This window comes from Syngnathoides biaculeatus, chromosome 10 (assembly GCF_019802595.1).
Source record: "Syngnathoides biaculeatus isolate LvHL_M chromosome 10, ASM1980259v1, whole genome shotgun sequence".
NCBI lineage: Eukaryota > Metazoa > Chordata > Actinopteri > Syngnathiformes > Syngnathidae > Syngnathoides > Syngnathoides biaculeatus.
Genome location: NC_084649.1, coordinates 1,161,368 through 1,178,728, shown reverse-complemented (window position 1 = coordinate 1,178,728; position 17,361 = coordinate 1,161,368). Strand labels below are relative to the sequence as shown.

Genomic DNA, 17,361 nt, shown 5'->3' with positions numbered 1-17,361 from the left:
CCAGGCTGAACAGGAGAGGCCCAAGAACTGACCTGTGAGGGACCCCATATGTCATCTCCATTTGCTGCAAATCAGGTAGCACTGACTTCACAATAGTTTTAAAAAAGTCAGATGGTATTGAGTTGAGACAGCTCGTTGACGGTTTCAAGTGCTGCACAGTTTTCTCGACAGTTTTTTGGTCAACTGTATCAAATTCTGACAAGTTAAGAGAGTTTTCTCTGGGGGGCTTCAGATGTGAGATCATTCTATCTTTTTGCTGATTTGTGCTGACATTTGACCTGATGGATTGTACTTTTTCACTAAAATAACGAACAAGCATTTGTCAGCTGTTACGAGTTCTGAATCTATCTGATTCGGCGGGGTTGTAAGCTTGTCAACCAAAGCAAATAGAGGACGAGCATTGTTGAGGTTCTTGCTGATGATTTCAGAAAAGTGTTGCTGTCTAGCTCTAACTAACTCTTGGTTAAAGACACTGTCTGTAGAGGTCATAGTCAATTTTGAGTTTTGTTTTTCTCCACTTGCGTTCCGCTTGAAATCTCTTGACCATCATTGTGCTCCTCCACAGTAGTCTAGGTCGCCTCAGGATGGTCTTAGTTTTAACAGGAGCGACAGCATTCATGGCATTTGTGATTTTTCGAGGTGAAATTGTCCAAAAGTTCATCAACTGCCTCAGCAGTTACAGTCTGTGGCACAGCCACAGTCTCAATAAGCATAGTCACAGTACTCTCATTTATGTACCTTTTCCAAGAGAGATAGAGGTTGTCTGAACTTTTGGAAGAATCTGTAATTTAAAAAATACACAAAAATGGTCAGAAATAGCCAAATCCTTAATGTCAATCGATAGAATTTCAACATCCTCAGAGATGACCAGGTCTAAGGTGTGACCTTGAGTGAGTTGGACTCTTAATATGTTGAGAGAGGTCAAACGTGTCTAGTCTTGCAGAAAGTTCTTTGGATGTTTTTTCTGTTATTGTCAACATCAATGTTAAAGTCCACTGTTCGGACAAAATAGTTGAACTCAGTACAAATAACTGACAGCAGTTATAAAAAATCCTCCATGAATTTTCCATTGTATCTTGGATGTCTATAAATGATTAAAATTATAACCTTTGGTTCAACCTTAACTAAAAATGCAGCTATTCAAAAGAGCTAAAATCACTCAGTATAATTTCTTTACCTTGAAATAATGATTTAAAAATAACAGAAATACCACCACCTGTACGGCACTTGTTCATAAAATTAAAATCTGCTGGTGTTTCCTCATTTAAAATGGTATTACAACCAATTTCTGTTAACCACGTTTCATTTAATCACAAAAAGTCCAGACCATACGCTGTAATGATGTCATTGATAAACATTGATTTGTTACCCAATGACCTTATATTAAAAAGAGCAAGTCTCGCAGAGATGGCTGGAGAGAATGGTTCGATAGACTTGAATTTTATCCTTACTAAGTTGGAAGTTCTACTTTTTTGGTGTCATATCTTTTTGACCAACTTTCTGTCCCTTGAAATTACAGGGATGAAAAATGCCTGATCTCCATAGGGGTCTGAGTTATTCTGGAAAAGACCCGCTAAATATCAGTCAGATTTTCAGATAGTCTTCATGGGTGAAGGAGGGGCCTTTCACTTCTGAGTGGACGGTGGTTTCAGGCGAGGGGAGATGGGAGGAAGATCTTGGCGTGGTATGGGCTGGACTCTATCGTTGACAATAGTCTTCATCCTATCCATCAGACCAAACATTGCATTCAGGCTGGGAGAGGGGGAGCCAACATCTACTGCGGATTGTATGGTTGTTGTGGTCATAGAGGGGAGATTCTGAGGTATGGATGGCTCCAATGAGCCAAGAAGAGATGGGGGGGATCGAAAGTGCTGGCACATTCCATTTGTCATTTGCTCATCAGATTGTTTGGATGACGCAAATGAATCTGTGTGCATCTTGTCTCACCTTATCTCTTGTTCCTCCGATTGACAGATTTCACAGTTGGATGCTGAGCAGTGAACACTAGGATATTTTGAGAGATATCTGACACCGTGTCATTCGTAAAACACAGTACTTTGGTGTTCTTTTCACTGCAAAAGCATACTTGATGGATTCATCACCAACTATTAATGTTTGGGGTTCCAATTTTTTCTTGGATGATTCAATTTCATACCTTTCAGTGGTGGTGGAGGTCATGTGTTCCAACACTTTTGTTGAAATGAAAAATGTCATGGTTCAAACAAAAGGCAATGTCAGATCCCTATTTAAATGTTTCAAAATTGGAGCTAAAATGTTGATCTCTTGTCTCATTTTTATCTTTTGATGTCAAACCCACAATGTTTTCAGTGTTTGGCCTAAATGTGATGAACTGAGCTCCCCGTTTCCACTACTTTTAGAGGGAAACTATGATAGTCTGAATCTGAAACCTTAGAATTGGTAATAATGCTCACATGCATACAATTTCAAACTGATTTTCTCATTCTCAGTTTGTCAACAATGGCCCTAGTACAATAAGTCAGTCAACATTAGAAGTGAGATGTCCTCTGAGGGCTCAAGGTCACGACTTCCTCTACCCTGTGGAAGTGGCCACTGAGGGGCCACTCAGATGCTCCTCCAAACATGTCCTGAATGCTCTGAAACACAAGGTCAGGAATAGATGTATACCTCGGAGTTGAACTACTGTATTCATCCTTTCCTGTGTCTGCTGATGACTCATTTATTCATGCACTCAGCTTCAGTCTTCAGCTCCAAGAAGTCCCTCAACTCTGAAGTCCAGCTTGGAACATCATATCCAGAAGAGGGAGGCCAAAGGACCCATGACTGGAAAAGGAAACTTGGTAATTATAAAATGAATTTATTATGTAACCCTTTAAAGGTGGGGAAACTATTTCCTATAGAGTCACTGATTGTGTAGTGGTACACACGCCTGCCTTTGGTGCAGTCAGTGTGAGATCGATTCCCACTCAGTGATGGTGTCGATAATCTGTCCTGCAACTGACTGGCGACCAGTTCAGGGTGTTGTATGCCTTTCACCTGAAGCTAGCTGTGATAGGCTCCAGCTTTCCCGCAACCCTTGTGAGTTTAAGCAGCTTGGATAATGACATGACTATCTGCAGTCATTTCATTTACCTTAAATCCTCCAAGGGCTGTAGTAAGACAAACTAAAGATATTGGGGTCTGTTTAGCAGATGTGGGAAACGGTAATAGAGAGCTGGTTATTACTATGGGTGAGCTCTATCATCCACCGTATATGTTCAAGCTGTTTCTAGCTGCCATTGCTCCAACTGTGTTACATTTGTGCACCAATAGTGAGAGTTGGTCTTACAGGTAAGTTTAGACCAACATTCCACCACCAAATTCTCAATACAGTGGCCAGGAAACCAAAGGACACACCTTGGCTGTGCCAGTACGTCCATCTTAGTGGAGACTGGTCTGCCAAATTAGCTAAGGCAAGTAGGCTTGCATTAAATATTTTTGTGCTACACTGAATTTGCCCAATATAGGAAAATGGGGCCCATTGTGTTTTATGTTTAATTATGCCACACGTGCTGCTCAAGGTAGAGCTAATAAAACTATTTAGTATATACGTATATAATGGCGACACGGTGGAGTAGGTGGAAAACGTTGGCCTCATATTTCTGAGGACCCAGGTTCAAACCCAGCCCTCCTGTGTGGAGATTGCATGTTGACCCCATGCCTGCGTGAGTTTTCTCCGGGCACTCCGGGTACCTCCCACATCCTAATAACATGCAGCATTAAGTGGACACTCTAAATTCCCCTGAGCTGTGATTGTGAGTGCGGCTGTTTGTCTTGATCTGCCCTAAGATTGGCTGGCAACCAGTTCAGCAAGTACCCTGCCTCCTGCCTGTTGACAGCTGGGGTAGGCTCCAGCACTCCTGCGACCCTCGTGAGAATAAGGGTCTAAGAAATTGGATGGATGGATGGATGGATGGATGGATTTTAACTTAAATAAATAGTTGAGCCCCCTGCAAGACTGCAAGAGGACCAGTTCAAAGCTTCTGTGCGTGCCAAGTATTGAGAGATCATTGCAATTAACTGAGGAATGGGGAATATAATAATCCCTGGTCCACATGGGCTACTGTCTTCTGTGTTTACAAGAGGAACTTAATTATGTTTGTGGTTTACTGGGCTGTTTGTTGCGCAGTGTCATGGCCCTGCCATTCCAGCCCGGCTGGACGTGTCCCAGCAGACCGACGATGATTAGGAGGCGCACACCTGCGCCTCATCTCGGCTGATTAACCCTGGTAATTATAGGACACAGGGGACGACTGGTCTTCGCCAGATCGTTCCCTCGCATGCCTCGTTCCCGCACTTCCGCATTCCTGATGCCAACCTCCCGTATACCGACCAACACCTGTCTCCCTACCTACCCTGTAAGCCTGTCGCTCCTGTTCCTGCTGTTTGTGCTGACTGACTCCCCAGTTACCGACTCTGGAACAAATAAAGACTTTCTCCTCACCGCTTGCTTGTCACCCGAGTTGTGCATTTGGGTCCGCCCTCGAGTCCCGTTTGTGACAGAACGATCTGGCCATAACATGGACCCGGCCGATACCGATACCACCGCCGCTCGTTACAGTTTCAGAGCAGACGGCTGGCTGAGCAGGAGGCTGCCCTCCAGGAGATGAACCGGAGTCTCCTTGATATTTTTGTGCCCGGCTGGAGGCATGGCTAGCCTCTCAGGCTAGCACTGCTACTACGCCGGCGGCGGCCATTTCGGCTGCTACTCCGGTCCAGCTCACTCCGTCTGCCCCGCCCGCTGCGGAGATTCAGCGTACCGGCGTAACACCTCTCTCCCGACCCAAACATTTCTCTGGCGACTCAGGGAACGTCAGATCCTTCCTTGCTCAGTGTGACCTCCACTTCGAGCTACAGTCGTCCGCCTTCCCGACGGACCGCTCCCGGATCGCCTTCGTCATCTCCTACATGACGGGAAGAGCGGAGGCGTGGGCCACGGTGGAGTGGAGTCGCAACTCGGTGACGTGTCGCTCTTGGACGGCCTTCGTCTGCGCCATAATGCAGGTCTTCCAGTACGTTGCGCCGGAGCGCGAGGCAGTGGCGTCGCTGATGATGTTACGCCAGGGACAGCGCCGCATTTCCAACTACACCATCGAGTTCCGTATCCAGGCAGCTGAGAGCCGATGGAACGAGGACGCCCTTCTTGACGCCTTCTTCCAGGGGCTCTCCCCGCAGATCCCCGGTCTCCTCATTGCCGTGGATCTTCCTACCTCGTTGGATGCACTCATCGCGCTGGCGCTCAAAGTCGACTAAAGACTTGCCATCCAGGGACAAATGGACGCGCTGGTTTGAGGAGAGACGGGGGCGTCCGTTCCACCCACTTCCCTGCCACCTATGCTCACTCCCGTGATGGAGCCCATACGAGTGGAGGTTCTTGACGGTCCGGCACAGGAGCGCCTGCGACGGGAGGGACGCTGCTTTTACTGCGGCCGCTTGGGGCACTTAATTGCCCATTGCCCGAACAGACCAAAGTGCCCCGGCCTCAGGATCACTACCCCGGTGAGTGTGCGATATAGCGCGGCGGAATCAAGTCGGGCGCTTCTCCAAGTCACCCTACGCAAGGAGGGTCGTTCGTGTACCGTGACAGCATTCATACTCTGGCTCTGATGCGAATTTGATCAACCCCTGCGTGGTCGAGGCTATCTTTCCGACGCAGTGGTTCCACAATGCTTACGCAGTGAACGGGAAATTCCTCTGCCGAGTGACGCTCCGCACGCAAACCTTAGGGATGGTATTTCCCGACGCCCACACAGAACGAATTAGCTTCCACGTCTTCAACTCGCGGAGCAGCAATATCATCCTGGGGAGTCCGTGGCTCAAGGAGCACAACCCACATATTGACTGGCCCACGGGCCAAGTCAGGGCGTGGGGCGAGGATTGCCGCAAGCGGTGTTTCATTGTTCGTGAGGAGGGGAGGATTCAAGTCGTGCCCGCGGAATTTAAAGAGCCAGGCACCGCACCGGAGTTAGCCGCGGTGCCCCCCTGTTATCTGGATCTCAAGGAGGTGGAGGAAACAGGAGGAAAGAAAAGCTAGATCCGTGCCGCCGCACCGCCCGTATGATTGGGCCATTGAGCTCCTGCCCAGCACCTCCCCCCCTCGAGGGAGGTTGTTTTCTTTGACATGGCCAGACCACCAGGCCACGAAGAAATACGTCGAGGAGTCACTGGCAGCAGGGCTCATTCCTCCGTCTTCTTCACCAGTTGGTGCAGGGTTCTTCTTTGTAAAGACTCAAGGCAAGCTTTACCACCACACCGATCCTCATGATGCCGGACCCGGACCGGCAGTTTGTGGTCGAGGTTGACTCATCGGACTCTGGGATAGGAGCGATTCTATCCCAGAGGTGCGCAAAGGACGGTAGGATTCACCCGTGCGCCTTCCTTTCAAAAACACTGACCCCGGCTGAGCATAACTACAACGTGGGTGACCGCGAACTGCTGGCGGTCAAGACAGCGATGGAAGAGTGGCACATTGGCTGGAGGGGTCGCAAGTGCCGTTCGTGGTTCTCACCGACCATAAAAAGTTGGAATATCTGAGAACCGCGAAGTGGCTAAATGCCCGCCAGGCCAGGTGGGCACTCTTTTCCACAAGTTTCCACTTCACTTTGTCCTCCCGCCCAGGCTCGAAGAACGGCAAGCCCCATGCACTCTTGCGGATCCACGAGCGTCCCAATCCTTCCAGAGGCCTGCTTCGTGTCCGGGTTCACCTGGGCAATCGAGACACGAGTGAAGGAGGCATTGAGGGACACTCCAGGTCCAGCTGGATGTCCTCCCGGCCGCTTGTTCGTGGTCCCGTCACTACGGGGGGACGTCATCGACTGGGCGCACACCAACAAGACTGTCTGCCACCAGGGCATGACCAAGACCCGCTCTGTCGTCGAGTAGCGGTTCTGGTGGCCAAACCTGGGTAGGGACATGAGGGATTACGTCAACGCCTGCCCGGTATGCATGGCCAACAAGACTTCCTGTCTGCGACCAATGGGGGAGTTGCGGCCACTGCCGATTCCCTCACACCCCTGGTCACATATCTCCGTGGATTTCGTCACCGGGCTACCTCCTTCCCAGTGGAACACGGTGGTGCTCTCCATTGTCGACCGTTTCTCCAAGATCAGACATGTCCAAAGTCCGGCCCCCGGGCCAATTGCGGCCCATGGACAAATTTTTACCGGCCCGCGGCCTCTATCATGAAATCAATAATATGCGGCCCGCCAGCACTGTTGACCACAGTATAAAATACATGTGTACAAAAAGCTATTTTTCATATTTTTCATTTCACCAGAAGATGGCAGTAGCCCTGTGGCCGCACTCTGGCCACCGTGACCCTTGACCTTGCGTGATCGTTTCAGCCCAGCCCATTTCTAACATGGCGTCTGTAAACAAAAAAAGGAAAGTTGACCGCGAGGGCCGCCGCTTCCAGGACAAGTGGAAATTTGAGTATTTTTTCACTGAAATACGAAACAACTGTGTCTGCCTAATTTGCCAAGAGACTGTGGCTGTTTTCAAGGAATTCAACATCAAGAGGCACTACCAGACGAAACATGCTAGCTACGACAAGCTAACTGGGAACAAACGCGGTGAAAAAGTGAAGCAACTGGAAGCTGTTTTAACGGCACAGCAAAGCTTTTTCACAAGAGTCCGTGAGTCAAATGAAAATGCCACAAAGGCAAGCTACGAATTTTTTTGTGATGGTCAAAATCACAGTTTGAATATGCAGTGATCATTGTTTTGTTTTCAGCACTTTTCCTACAGTGAGCATATAATAGTGAATAATATGTAATGTTTCACATGAACTTAGATATCCTTTATAGTTTTCTTAATTTTTTGTGGTTTGTGATTTCGGTAAAAACCTAAATGTAAAAAAAAATGTAAAAGTAAAAGTATGCCATTTGTAATTAAATTAAAAAAAATCCCAAAAAGTTAATTTGTATTTAATGTTAATGGTTCAAAGAATGTCAGGCTAAATAGTCAGCCCCCACACATTTTCACCTTACCAAATCTGGCCCTCTTTGCAAAAAGTTTGGACACCCCTGGACCAAGATGGTCCATTTCGTGCCGGCCCCAAAGATCCCGTCCGCCAAGCAAACGGCCCAGCTGCTGCTGGACGAGGTCGTCCGCTACCACGGGCTGCCAGTAGACATCGTCTCAGACAGGGGTCCACAGTTTGTTTCCCATTTTTGGAAGGAGTTCTGCACCCTCATTGGTGTTATGGCGAGCCTGACGCCAGGCCATCACCCGGAGTTCAACGGTCAGAGAGGATTAACCAAGACCTGGAAACTGGCCTTCGCTGCTTGGTGTCTCGTGACCACAGCACATGGAGCCAGCACCTCAGATGGGTGGAATATGCTCACAACTTCCTGCCCTTTGCCTCCACAGGTATGGCTCCTTTCCACGTAGTACACGGTTATCCTCCCTCTCTATTTCCATCGATGGCCACAGACTCCGCGGTGCCGTCTGCTCTGGCGGTGGTGAGACGCTGCAAGCGGACCTGGGAGGCAGCTCGCAAGACACTGGCGCGCATGGGCAGCTCCTACAAGTCCACAGGGGATCTCAAGAGGAGAAGGGCAACGACGTTCAAGATGGGACAATGTGTGTGGTTGTCCACAAAGGATCTTCTGCTGCGGACGGAATCGTGCAAGCTTGCTCCCATGTTCGTTGGTCCGTTCCCCGTCAGCAAGGTCATCAACCCTGTCGCTGTGTTGTTGAAGCTCCCCAGGTCGATGAGGGTCCACCCCACCTTCCATGTGAACATGCTCCGTCCAACCCGTCCGTCACCACTGGTTCCTCTGGTCAAGCCTCCTCCGCCTCTCCGCATGGTAGACGGTGGGCTTGTGTACTCTGTGCGCCGTCTGCTGTCTTCTCGTCGCAGAGGCAGGGGCGTCCAGTACCTGGTGGATTGGGAGGGGTATGGCCTGGAGGAGCATTCCTGGATCCCCTCCCGCTTCATTGTTGACCCCACCCTCATCAGTGACTTCCACACGGCCCATCCTGAAGCTGGCCGTTGGGGGGGCGCTGGGGGTACTGTCATGGCTCTGCCGTTCCAGCCCGGCTGGGCGTGTCCCAGCAGACCGACGATGATTAGGAGGCGCACACCTGCGCCTCATCTCGGCTGATTAACCCTGGTGCTAATAGGACTCAAGTGACGAGTTGTCTTCGCCAGATCGTTGCCTCGTTCCCGCACTTCCGCATTCCTGACGCCAACCTCCTGTGTACCGACCAACGCCTGTCTCCCGAGCTACCCTGTAAGCCTGTTGCTCCTTTTCCTGCTGTTTGTGCTGACTTACTCCCCGCTTACCGACTCTGGAACGAATAAAGAGTTTCTCCTTACCGCTTGGCTGTCACCCGAGTCGTGCATTTGGGTCCCTCGAGTCCCGTTCCTGACACACAGCTTACATCACATCTGTTTTTAGACTCTTTGTCTGTTATTTTGTTCAACCCAATTAAAGATCCCACCAAAGTGAAAAAACATACTTTCATAATTCAGTTGTGATAAAAAGCCAAGGAAGTCATTCACTTATGTGACAAAATAAATACAATATGTTATTGTTGAGTGGCACATAAACTTTGTTCTTTGTGCCTTCTCAGACATGCTCCCCAACTGTGGAGTGCTGGCAGCTCGAGTGTAACATTGGACTGCTGGAGAGAGGAGCCAGTGTTATCTTGACCATTCACTCCAGACTTTGGGCAGAAACTTTCCTTAAGGTGAGTGTACAATTTCCTCAGCAGGGTAAGCTAATTGTATACCTTCATTTGAACAAACTACAGTATGAGGAAAACCCAAAGCCTGCTTGTACTGCCCTTTGGTGGAGAATGTGAACGATCACCTTTGATGTAATGCACCACTATCATATCAGCATACCTATAGTTTTTTTGTTTTTTTTTTTAAATTTTTAGTTCTTTTTTCATGCTTACGAAACATCTTAAACATCAATATTTTCCTCAACAGGAAATTGAGTTTGTGAGACACGTCACAGAATCAGTGTACCGTCAGTCAGGGAACCAGCCCCGACTCACCAATGCCACAGAGAAATTAGAGCGGCAGAATAATACTGATACACAACATGTTCACAATTGTGTCACAACACTGTAAAACAAAATGGGAAAAAGGACAACCAGCCTCTCCCTAACACAAAGGTTAGCGAGGTAGCTCAATGTGCTTTACATGAGTTAATGGATTTCAATTCAAATAAATAACACATTTAAAACAGGAAAAAAATAATCAAAATTACAAATTGGATATTAAAAATGAAAAATAAGATTACAAAAATGGCATACAGTGCAAGAAAAATCTTTAAAAGTGGAAATTCTCAAAAAAGCATGAGAAAAAAGAAGAGTTTTTCACCTGGATTTAAAAACATTCACACTTGGGGCGAACATCACCTCTGTTGTAAACATCCATTTTTTTTTTTGCAGCATAATAGCTAAATGCTGCTTCGCCATTTTTGCTTTGGATTCTGGGCTCCACGATTTGACTTGAGTCAGTCGATATCTGAGCTCTACTGTTTATATTTCGTTCGGTTCGATCTTGGCCCCGCCTGTGTGGATTTTGCATGTTCTCCCCGTGCCTGCGTGCGTTTCCTCCGGGCATTCCGGTTTTCCTCCTGCATCCCAAAAACATGCAACATTAATTTGACACGCTAAATTGCCCCTAGGTGTGATTGTGAGTGTGGCTATTTGGTTAGGGTCTCGATGTGCCCTGCGATTAGCTGGCAATCAGTTCAGGGTATGCCCTGCCTCCTGCCCGTTGACAGCTGGGATAGGCTCCAGCACTCCTGTGAGCCTCGTGAGGATCAGCGGCTAAGAAAATGGATGGATGGATAATATATATTATATTTGTTATATTTGTGTGTATTCATAACCATTTGTTTCATGTATTCACGACCTAAACCATTTACTGATTTATAAACGAGCAACAGAACTTCAAAATCCATTTTAAAGCTGACAGGAAGCCTGTGTAAGGATTTCAGGATTGGAGTTACACTGTTTGTTCTAACCTCTTTGTTCTGGTCAGAACCTGAGCTGCAGCATTCTGAATGAACTGCAGCTGTTTAATGCTCTTTTTGGTCAGTCTCGTCAGAAGTTTTTGTGATTGATTTGATATGACAGTGGAAAGTTAGGTCGGAATATATCAGAACACTAAGGTTTTGAACTCTTTCTTTGCTTTTTAAAGCTAGTGAGACCAGGTATTTACTAACAGCAATTCTCTTTAATAATTCATCTGCTCAAGACAGTGGCACAACACCTCAATTGCACTGTAGTCATGTGAAGACACTGATAAATATAACTGTGTGTCATCTAGCTATGATAGTCAAAATTAAAGTTTTAAAAAATTTGGCCCAAGGGTAGGATATACAGGCTGAACTGAAGGGGTCCAAGAACTGACCCTTGAGAGACCCCATAGGTCATTGCCATTTGTTGAGATTGCTGAGTGCCAATTGACCCCTCCGTACAGGGCACTTAACCACGCCTCCTGAAGTGACGTCACGCCACGTGCCCTGACGTAAGACAAACAGTAAAAATGGCAAATACAATACAATACATTCTTAACTGAGACAGACTCTATGCTTCTGATTTCATTCAAATCAATGATATATTATAGATTCTAAATACAATACATTCTTAACTGAGAGAGACGCCATGCTTCTGATTTCATTCAATCGTTCGCACGTAGCAATGTTATGCTAGCGCAGAACGTCTCATTCATTTATACGAGACGTGTATTAAAAATCAAATTTAGGGCATATCTTCGTGCAAACACGGTCTGGTTAAGCTTCTGGCCGCGAGCCAGCAAGAAATCAATACGTTTGTGCAGTCCGATCATCGCTAAATATCGCTCAACAAAGAATAAGTGTGGCAATCGTTCACACGCAGCAATGTTATGCTAGCGAAGAACTTCGAATTCATTTATACGAGACATCTATTGAAAATCAAATATAGGGCATGTCTTCGTGCAAACATATGTGTTCCGGTTGATATTAGATGGATTTAGTTGATGATGCGGTCTTCCACAAAGTTTGATCCATCGAAGGCATTTTTCGTACTGGGTCTTCGGTTTTGGAAAGGGTACGAATCGAACTCCACCAACTAGCCTTTCAGGATACCTGTCGTCACTATTACAAAGTCCGTGACTACACCTCTTAACCATATTTTTTGTGAAATAACCCAAATACGCGATAAAACGTTAACTAAACCTATACTGGACCATTCAATGTTGTCAGAGAAAATGGCGCGAGCAAAAACGGGCTTTGGTCTATGCAGATCTCTGGCCTCTGATTGGTCAGTGACGCGGATTGCGCAATATCCACGGAGGGGTCAATTGTTACAAAGTAGCTTCTTTCCTCCAGGTAGGACCTAAACCATTTATGGACCATTCCATTTAGTCCTACCCTAATCTGATAGCGGACAACAATTGTAACAACACAAACACAAGAGGCATGCTATGTTCTGATCAAGCTTCAGGCGATTACAAAAATAAGACATCTTCAACAGATGAACAAATATGTGGATCGAGAAAATAATTACACATTGTCATTATAAATGCACAACCAGAATGCCTGTAATTCTGCATGGGAAATGCCATGGTCAATGCAAAAGTACCTGTTATCCCACATCCATGGCAAAACATTACAATTTTTTTTCATGAGTTCATATGAAGTTATGTAGACCCCAATGGAGAGTGGTCTTTTATACGATTTTATATCTTACAAATTTAAAGTGGTAATTTAATTTACCCAAAATACATTTGCACCAGGTCTGTTGTAGAATGTAGACTCAAATCTTTCCGCTATTCTGCTTTTGTAGTTCCAGATAGAAAAAGTACACTAATAGTAATAGTAATCTAAAAAGGACTACCTGTACACTTATTCTTGAATAGCACTTCCCTATAAATTTATCCATCCATCAACTGGTTGAGGATCACACTGCACATACTGACAAACAACAATTCACACCTAATGTAGATGCACACCAGTGGATGATTTAGAGCAGGGGTGCTCAATGCGTCAATCGCATTGGAGGCAGTCTTGGTCAATCGCAGAACGGCGTGCCAAAAAAAAAGAAAAAAGAAAGGAAAGAAACGACAGCCAATGTTCCCTCTAAACTGTGCGCGTGCACAATTGTGCACCATTGATGCAGTCTCTTTGCAGATATTCTCTGTTGCGCGGGAAAAAAATCCAAAGCAAATTGAAAGCATAACATCCAGCTATTCAGTTTGTGGCATTTTGCAATGTGATTCAATGAGTGAGGGATGACTGGTTGTTACATCCAATGGCACAATTCACATACAGTGAAGAAAATAAGTATTTGAACACCCTGCTACATTGCAAATTCTCTCACTTAGAAATTATGGAGGGGTTTGAAATTTTCATCGTACGTGCATGTCCACTGTGAAAGAGATAATCTAAAAAGAAAAATTCAGTAACCACAATGTATGATTTTTTTAATGATTTATTTGTGTGATACAGCTGCAAAAGGCTATTGTAACACCTGTCCATCACCTAGAATTCTGACCCTCAAAGACCTGTTAGTCCACCTTTAAAAGTCCACCTCCACTCCATGTATTATCCTGAATCAGATGCACCTGTGTGAGGTCGTTAGCTGCATAAAGACACTTGTCCACCCCATACAATCAGTAAGACTCAAACTTGTAACATGACCAAGACCAAAGAGCTGTCCAAAGACACACGAGACAAAACTGTACAACTCCATACGGCTGGAAAGGGCTACAGAGAAATTGCCAAGCAGCTTGGTGAAAAATGTCCATTGTTGGAGCAATCATTAGAAAATAGAAGAAGCTAAACATGACGGTCAATCTCAATCAGAGTAGAGGCCCATGCAAGATATCACATCGTGGAGTCTCAATGATCCTTAGAAAGGTGAGCAATCAGGCCAGGACTACACAACATGATTTAGTCAATGACTAAGAGCTGGACCACCGTTTCCAAGGTGACAGTTGGTAATACACTAAGACGTCATGGTTTAAAATCATGCATGGCATGCAAGGTTCCCCTGCTTAAACCAGGACATGTCAAGGCCCGCATTATGTTTGCCAATGACCATTTGGATGATGCAGAGGAATCATGGGAGAAAATTTTGTGGTCAGATAAGACCAAAATGGAACTTTTTGGTCATAATTCCACGAACCAGGTGGAGGAAGACAAGTGATGAGTTCCATCAAAAGAACACCATGCCTACTGTGAAGCATGGGGGTGGTAGCATCATGCTTTGGGGGTGATTTTCTGCACATGGGAGAGGACGACTGCACTGTATTAAGGACAGGATGACCGTGGCCATTTATTTTGAGATTTCATGGAACAACCTCTTTCCCTCAGTCAGAGCATTGAAGATGGGTCGTGGCTGGGTCTTTCAACATGACAAATACCCGAAGGACACAGCCAGGAAAACCAAGGAGAGGCTCCGTAAGGAGCATATGAAGGTTCTGGCGTGGCCTAGCCAGTCCCCAGACCTAAACACTGTAGAAAATGTTTGGAGGGAGCTGAAACTATGTGTTTCTCGGCGACAGCCTAGAAACATGTCTGGTCTAGAGAAGATATGTGTGGAGGACTGGGCCAAAATCCCTCCTGCAGTGTGTGCAAACCTGGTGAACAACCACAGGAAACGTTTGATCTCTGTATTTGCAAACAAAGCTTACTGTCCCAAATATTGTCATTGGTTTTCTAAGGTGTTCAAATACTTATTTGCAGCTGTATCACACAAATAAATTGTTGAAAAAAATTATATATTGTGATTTCTGGATTTTTCTTTTTAGATTATATTTCTCACAGAGGACATGCACCTACGATGAACATTTCAGACCCTGCTCCATGATTTCTAAGTGTGAGAACTTGCAATATAGCAGGGTGATTAAATACTTCTTTTCTTCACTGTACATACTGTAAAACAATGAAAAGAAGCCACTGTTTTCTTTTAGGCAGCACACGGAACTTTCTCTAACAACGACACTTTCTTTTTCCAAGTTTACCTTACATCCGCCCCCAATACCCGCTCTTAAAGTCGTACACTCATAATTACAAATGTTACAGTACTTATGCAACCCATCAATGTGTTTTATAATGACAGTGTCCACCAGTGCTGCTTTAGTATGCAACACATTCTGGGCAACATAGAGGAAAGACGAGCTACATATGCTGCTTATGTTTACTTTTAATATTAATGGCGAAAGATAAAAAAAGAAATGCTGTTGTTTTAAGGTGCAATGACTGTCAGAGTATGTGAATCATCGAAGAAAAACTGGAAAAGATTTTCTCTTTTCGAGTGGGTAAGGTAGAAAGTGCAGGATGAGTTGTTGTGTAATTTTAAAATTCCACCTTGGCACAGCCTGATCCAGGATGAAAGCACAGACAATACACTGCACAACGGCTAATTCTGTATTTTATGTATTCTGTATTTTAAATATATATATATATAATATATATATATATAGTATAATATAACACATAACATGAATAACATAACATTGGGAGCATCATCCCAACACACACACACAACCCACCACCGTGATGGGTAGCTCTTGAGAGGCTGGCTGCTTGAAAAGTACAACTTGGGGTAAAAAAACTCTGGGCAGCCCTGATTTAGTCTCCGGATGGCTTAGTATGCTTACATTTGGAATCTGGGAGGAAGCCGCGCCACCTGGACATTACATTGGTTATGCGTCAACATTATAAATCAGACACAAAGGAAGCTTCTTTCTCTACAAAGGCGAATTCTTTTGTCCATTCTTGCTGAAAACTCAGTTACTGTAGTTCTCTTCTCTTTTTCTTTTAGCCACCTTTGTTAAAAGTGTTTCCACAATTAATTTCCACCTGATCTGCCTTCAACCTTTCTGTGCCTGCCCACACACACTTCCATATTGGACAGTAAACTACAGCAACCCCCACTAGGACAAACTGTCTCTGCCTCATATCCATTGCCCAAGCGACAGAAATGACATACTGTAAACAGTAAGTCATTAAGAGGTCGATGCGAGCCATACGCGACCATCAAAAGAGCCAGGTATGGATCGCGAGCCATACACAACCATCAAAAGAGCCAGGTATGGCTCGCGAGCCATAGGTTCCCAACCCCTGGTATACAGCATAGTTTAGATTTTCATGTGCATCTTTTTTGTTCTCCTTGTCATCAGAGTGCTTACAAACAGTTTGTTTTGGAGTGTTCTGTTCAGTTTGTTGTCGACAAGATGCCCTACTCCATTCCTCCAAAATCCAAACAATCTGGATTGAAAAAGGTTAGTCATTTTGCCAGCATCATTTCATCCTGCTGTGACATTGTTCATTGTTAATTTGTTGAGACATCAGTGAAATTGTGATGGCTTTCTGTTGTTCAGGTGTTGACAGCTGTATTGTGGAATAAAGCAGACAGCTTATTCTATGTTCCTGTGTGGATCATCATCCTTGCTGTTCTTGCTGGGCTGCTTTTACTCTCACTGCTCATATATCTGCTGTACAAGGTAAAATCTTACAAATCATATGTGGGAATAAATGTTTTTAATTAAGGAGCCCAAACCCCTTGACACTTTCAATTGCGTTTTTTTTTTTCGACTCGAATTTCAAGATCACAGTCATGACAGACATTTGTGCTCTGACAGAATGTATTTATAATTATCATGTTTCCTATTATCTGCCACTTCAAGGCTCATCAAGAATATTGTTAAAATGCTTTGATTTTAAAACATTGAAAACTAACCTTATTTTGAATTTAGGGGTTTGAATGACTGTGCTCCCTCGCCTAAAACATTTTCACTTTAAGTGGCCTCTCTTCTACATCTTTTCCTTTCGGCTTGTTCCATTAGCATATCCATCAACCTTCTCTTTGGTCTTCCTCTCGCTCTTCTACGAGTATACTCACTCTCTATCCAGACCAGTCCACTCTCTCGAAACTTGTCTCCAAAACATCTAACTTTGACTGTCCCTCTGATGAGCTCATTTCTAATCCTTTCCAACCTACTCATTCCTAGAGAGAACCTCAACATTTCTGCCACCTCCAGTTCTGCTTCCTTTTGTCTCTTCAGTGCCAATGTCTCGAATCCGTACATCTTTGCCGGCCTCACCACTGTTTTATAAACTTTGCCCTTTATCCTAGCAGAGACTCTTCTGTCACATAACACACCTGACACTTTCCATCAGATGTTCCAAAATGCTTGGACCCATTTCTTAACTTCCTTACCACACTCACCATATCTCCGGATTGTTGACTCCAAGTATTTGAAGTCGTCCATCCCTGTCAGACTATCCATTACCACAGGAAACAGGAAGGGGCTCTGAGCTGATCCCTGATGCAGTACCACCTCCACGTTAAATTTTTCTGTCACACCTACAGTTCTGGTACTTCACA

General features: G+C 45.2%; 1 protein-coding gene across 2 annotated transcripts in view; it reads left to right on the top strand.

Moving 5' to 3' along the window:
• Positions 1–17,361, top strand: part of LOC133507577 (integrin alpha-5-like) — a 92,803-nt gene that overhangs the window by 69,584 nt on the left and 5,858 nt on the right. For both annotated transcript variants that reach the window (XM_061832769.1, XM_061832768.1), the window contains exons 25-29: positions 2,469–2,627; positions 2,715–2,819; positions 9,598–9,714; positions 16,154–16,255; positions 16,355–16,477. In XM_061832769.1, the coding sequence (XP_061688753.1) occupies positions 2,469–2,627; positions 2,715–2,819; positions 9,598–9,714; positions 16,154–16,255; positions 16,355–16,477 (606 nt within the window). The remainder of the gene's footprint in view (positions 1–2,468; positions 2,628–2,714; positions 2,820–9,597; positions 9,715–16,153; positions 16,256–16,354; positions 16,478–17,361) is intronic.